Below are 5,273 nucleotides of genomic sequence, written 5' to 3' on the forward strand. Positions count from 1 at the left end.
TGCATAGGATCATGCCCTTAATTTGGCTGTTTACACCACAGCTTTGTGCCTCATCTAGTAATGGAGATCTCAGCCATCCATCTTGGAATATCCAACCCCAATGTTCTGACTTCAGGAGATAGCTCAAGCTCAAGCTCTTCTAAGCGAAAGTGAGCCAGACTGAAAACTGTCTCACCCTCACTCAGAAACATGATTCATTGGGTATCTTCTGGAGCTGCATAAGAGCATCTTTGCATCCTCTTCCCCCCCCCCTCTCTCTCTCTCTCTCTCTCTCTCTCTCTCTCAAAACTCTGCCTTGCTGACCATAAAACTCCACATTCCCTCTCTGTTTACTCCTGTCTCCTGACCTATGCACTCTTGGTTTGCCAGGACCTGAAGCCAATGCACTTCACTCCAGTGTTACAGTAAAGTGTTTGCACAAGACTGAGGAAGCAAACTGAGCTGATCCGTTCAATTTCAAAGAGTCTATTGTTCTCTCTTTCAATCTAGCTTCTCTCTGTCCTGAAAAACATCCACTTTAACAATGGAGCTGAACAGGAATTCTGTTTTGAGAAGAGGCATTCATCATTTGAGTTTGATATCATCAACCACTTCCATTCAGGCGAAGGATCTCACTGTGTTATCCGGAGGGTTGGGGAGTTTATTCCAAGCAAAGTGTTCACCATAAGAGATGATTTAATTGTATGGAATAAGGCATTACAGCAGGTATGGAAAACAGGACGTTATCTGAACATAACTTGACATGTTCTGGAAATTCATAATCAGTTCTTCTGACATCCGAAAATGTCACCCTATCATTGAAGTCTTCTGCTTAACTCCCTTGTCTCATTGTACATTCATGAAAAATCATGTACTGTAAGGAGTCTGATCCTGCATCAACCTCCCGCCTCCTCTTGTGTCCCTTGCACCTCTTTTCAATGGGGCCACTTCACAGTGGTGACTGGTCATTTCACACTATGTGGACTGCCATGCCCATAAACAACGTTGTTTGACCATCATCATCACCAACAGTGGCTTCAATGATGAGTGGGGTGGGAAGGGAAGTATTTTCTGAAGTGTCCCAGTCAACACATATTCCGCTATAGGACTCCACAGAGAAACAATAGCTCTGCTACTGGCATAGCTCCAAAGAGCCAGTAAGGGTATGTAATTTGTTTATATCAAAGGAGCTATAAAAGCTCTTTGTCTTATATACATTTGAACATAAGGAAAAATACTGTATGTTCCACCATATGTGCTATGCCTATGGGAGTAGTTTGTGAAATTATTCTGTTCTGGACCACATTACCACTATATATCTACTAGAACAGTGCTTCTCTCATATTTAGTACTGCGACCCACTTTTTAGAATGAGAATCTGTCAGAACCAAACAGAAGTGATTTCATGACCGGAAGTGACATCCTCAAACAAGAAAATTTAGAACAATCCTAGGTGGCAATCCTACCTAGGCTGCAAATGATAGTCCCATTTGCTATCATTGTTAAAAGAATATACATGGTGGCTTGTTTAGAGTACAGGTCTGTAACATTTCCCCAAATGCAGTCACATACCATGGCAGCATCAAGTCTAATATATTAAAAATAAAATATTGAAATGAATGGGGACCCACCTGAAATTGGCTCGCGACCCACCTAGTGGGTCCCAACCCACCATTTGAGAAACTCTGTAACATACTAGAAAAAGTATGGTCTTCTCAGCTGGTCTTGAGAAAATGGGAGTAAGAAACAGAATTGCTGGGGTTTATTTTGAGACTTATACTTAATTGGTTAGGATAATGATTGCAACTTGTAATTCTCAAGACTGGAATTTTCTTCAAACTTTCATATAAAAGCCATTAGTTATTGGATTTTTCTCTGTAATCCGCTTTGTGAACTTTTTGTTGAAAAGCGGTATATAAATACTATTAATAATAATTAATAATAATAAATAAAAACTAAAATGTGACATTTCAATCACAGGTGTCTAATGGAGATGTAGAGTGTAACACCATTTCAGTTTTAATTTTACCTTCAGGAAACAGGCATCTTCCTCTAGTTATGGGCAGCCCAATCTTATGGTACCCACTTTAGAGAAGTTGCAATACGAACTGCCATTGGAAGGAGATGGGCTGTTGAAACAAGATGTCAACAGCTGTGATGGCCTGCCAGCAGATCTGTTGCAATCCCCTGCACCATCAAGTCAATGGGGGGGGGGAGGCAGGAGGGAGGTTTGAAAGGGGAGGAACAGATGGCATCAGAAGAGGGGCAGTACAAAGGCTAGAAGGTGATGGTATCAACTACTCCACTGCTGCCAACATTCCATTATCCTTTAAAGTCTTTATCCACCTTTAATTTGACTTACACCAGATAAATTGCTGATGCATACCCAGGTAGATCCATTCTGGTGTTGGAGGCTTACCCCTGGGTAAAGGGAAAAAATACTCCCTAACTGGTGGAGACTTACAGCACTGCCCCCTATGCAAGATCAGTACATGTCCCTGTTGCACAGCTGCATTGGCAAGGGGGGAAGGACAGGACTGGGGAATTAGATTTATAATTTCACATATTCTTAGTGCTTAGTGCTACCTATATTTTTCATTGCTAGACACCTCCTCCTTCCAGATGTGTTGAGAGCTGTCCTCTTGGACACCGGAAGAGAGTGGGAGAGGGGCAACCAATTTGCTGTTATGGCTGTATATCATGCCCAGAAGCTATGATTTCTAATCAGACAGGTAAGTGAATGCTTACAATTGCCAGGGAATGTTTTCAAATATGTGCTCATTGTGACATTTTTGCAAGAATTTCAGAACATTTGCCTGTTTCAGATGCAGAATACTGTGATCCATGCCCAGAAGAACAGTATCCAAACAAGAATCATGATCAGTGTATCCCTAAAGTTACATCTTTCCTTTCCTACCAAGAGCCCATGGGAATGGCTTTGGTTTGCATTGCTATTTCCTGTGTAGTAATCACAGGACTCGTGATGCAAACATTTCTCAAGAACTGGAATACTCCCATTGTGAAAGCCAACAACCGGAACCTCACCTGTGTTCTTCTGGGCTCCATCCTGCTTTGTTATCTTTCTTCCTTGCTATTCATTGGGAAACCCAGAAGGATGACCTGCCTTCTGCAACAACCAGTCTTTGCCATCATTTTCTCAGTGGCAGTCTCTTGTGTCTTGGCAAAAACAATCATGGTGGTCCTTGTGTTCTTGGCCTCCAAGCCAGGAAGCAGGATGAGGAAATTTCTAGGCCAGAAAGTGGCCAACTCTATTGTTCTGTCCTGCTCCTTCATTCAGTTGGGTATCTGCACGGCATGGCTCTCATCCTCTCCCCCATTCCCAGATGTTGACATGCACTCAGAGATTGGGCAAATCATGCTGGGGTGTAGTGAAGGGTCCTCCATTATGTTCTACTGTGTCTTGGGCTACATGGGTTTTCTGGCCTCCATCAGCTTCACTGTTGCTTTCCTAGCCAGAAAATTACCAGATGCTTTCAACGAAGCCAAGTTCATCAGCTTCAGCATGCTGGTCTTTTGCAGTGTTTGGATCTCCTTTTTTCCAGCTTATCTGAGCATGAAGGGGAAAATGGTGGTGATAGTGGAAGCTTTTGCCATCTTGGCCTCCAACACTGCGCTATTGGCTTGCATCTTTTTCCCGAAATGCTATACTATTATTCTAAGGTCTGATCTCAACACCAAAGCATTATTAAGAGGAAAAAGCAGTTTGTAAATCATAAACATTGGTTTCTGTTGCTTTTTCTGAAACACTGTCCTCTGGGATTGATGTATGATTTTCCCAGTGAAATTAAACTAGACTAATTCCTTCTTCTTTGGGGGTGGTAAAATGGATGAATATTGTCATCTGTGATGCTTGGGATGATAGGTGATCTATCCTAGAACTGTGGAGTAGCACCGGATGCAAAAATGCAAAGTACTGCAAAACTGTAATTCTAAGCATTAGTCAAATGTTACAACCAAATTTGAATGAAGCCATGGGACCCATTCCAGTGTGGATGAAAAAAAGGAAAGCTGCAACTAGCCAGGGCTGTACTCTTGTGTGGCTCTTGGATGCACTCTCCCACCTAGGATTTTAAAACCTGTTTTTAATTTGATGCATGGCCTTCATTAAAGGATGATGTTTTAAATCCATCTTTGCCACTAAGAATCACAGTTACTTATTTGAGAAATGTTTCCTGCTCTTCAAAGGATGCTTGCTCAGTGTAGTAGGTATTTCCTTGTTCTTTGTCCAAGTAGGCAACATAAATGCAATTGTCCATATGTTCCCAAAGTGCCATTGAGATGTGGTAGAGGAAAAAATCAGGGTGAATTGGAGGGCATTTCAATGTAGAATTTGATTGCTAGCAAGTTTAAACACACAGAAGAGTGTTCTTTTACAAAGAGCAAGCAACTTGAGATGTCTGCCCTCTGGTCATGAAATTGGAAGCCATAGAAACTCCTAAGTTGGTGATTCATCAGTATTGAGAAGGTGGCTAGCGCTAGCTGCAGTCCTGGCCCTTGTACTGCATGGGGCCAGGATTACAGATGCCACTCCCGAAAATGCCACTGACTCCCCCCCTTGCGCATGACCACAGGGTACCCTGCATGGAGGCACAAGTCTGAGTAGAACCCTTCACTCTGTGGAGGCTCACCCTGTATAGGAGGACAAATGCTCCCTTACCCCAAGGAGACTTCCACAACCCCCACTCTGCAGGATGCACATTTTGGCATCAATGCCAATTTTTTTGGGGGGGGGGATATGATTAGACGGCTAGTCAAGAGTTTGTTGCCAAGTCCTTAGCAGGATGCAAACTAAAAGCGTCACCCATCTCTATCTCAAGATGAGCAATCAAGGATTAACAAACCATAGAAGAAAATCATCAATTAACTCATCCTACAGGTGATACTTCAGGTAGATTACCCCTTATCCGAACATCTGAAATCCAGATTATTCCGAAATTCAGACATTTTTGTGTTTTTTACACCATCGCACATAAGAAAGGTTGTATATAAATAAATAAATAAATAAATAAATAAAGAGAGAGAGGCAGAAGGAAGGGTGTATTACACGCGATAAATCATTATGACTGTGTGCAGCCTGTGAGTTTTAGAGGTAGCTTATGAACTCCAGGTGTAAGAGAGTGGCAACAGGTTACAGGTAACCTGTTAAGAACATAAGAACAGCCCCACTGGATCAGGCCATAGGCCCATCTATTCCAACTTCTTGTATCTCACAGCGGCCCACCAAATGCCCCAGGGAGCACACCTGATAAAAAGAGACTTGCATCCTGGTGCTC

General features: G+C 42.5%; 1 protein-coding gene across 1 annotated transcript; it reads left to right on the top strand.

The window, feature by feature from the left end:
• The first annotated feature begins 2,692 nt into the window (after positions 1-2,692).
• On the top strand, positions 2,693-3,709 carry LOC136652751 (vomeronasal type-2 receptor 26-like). Its single transcript, XM_066629674.1, has 2 exons — positions 2,693-2,711; positions 2,805-3,709. Exons 1-2 carry the CDS (start codon positions 2,693-2,695, stop codon positions 3,707-3,709), a joined length of 924 nt encoding a protein of 307 aa, XP_066485771.1.
• The last annotated feature ends 1,564 nt before the right edge of the window (positions 3,710-5,273 follow it).

This window comes from Tiliqua scincoides, chromosome 5, assembly GCF_035046505.1.
Source record: "Tiliqua scincoides isolate rTilSci1 chromosome 5, rTilSci1.hap2, whole genome shotgun sequence".
Classification (NCBI taxonomy): Eukaryota; Metazoa; Chordata; class Lepidosauria; order Squamata; family Scincidae; genus Tiliqua; species Tiliqua scincoides.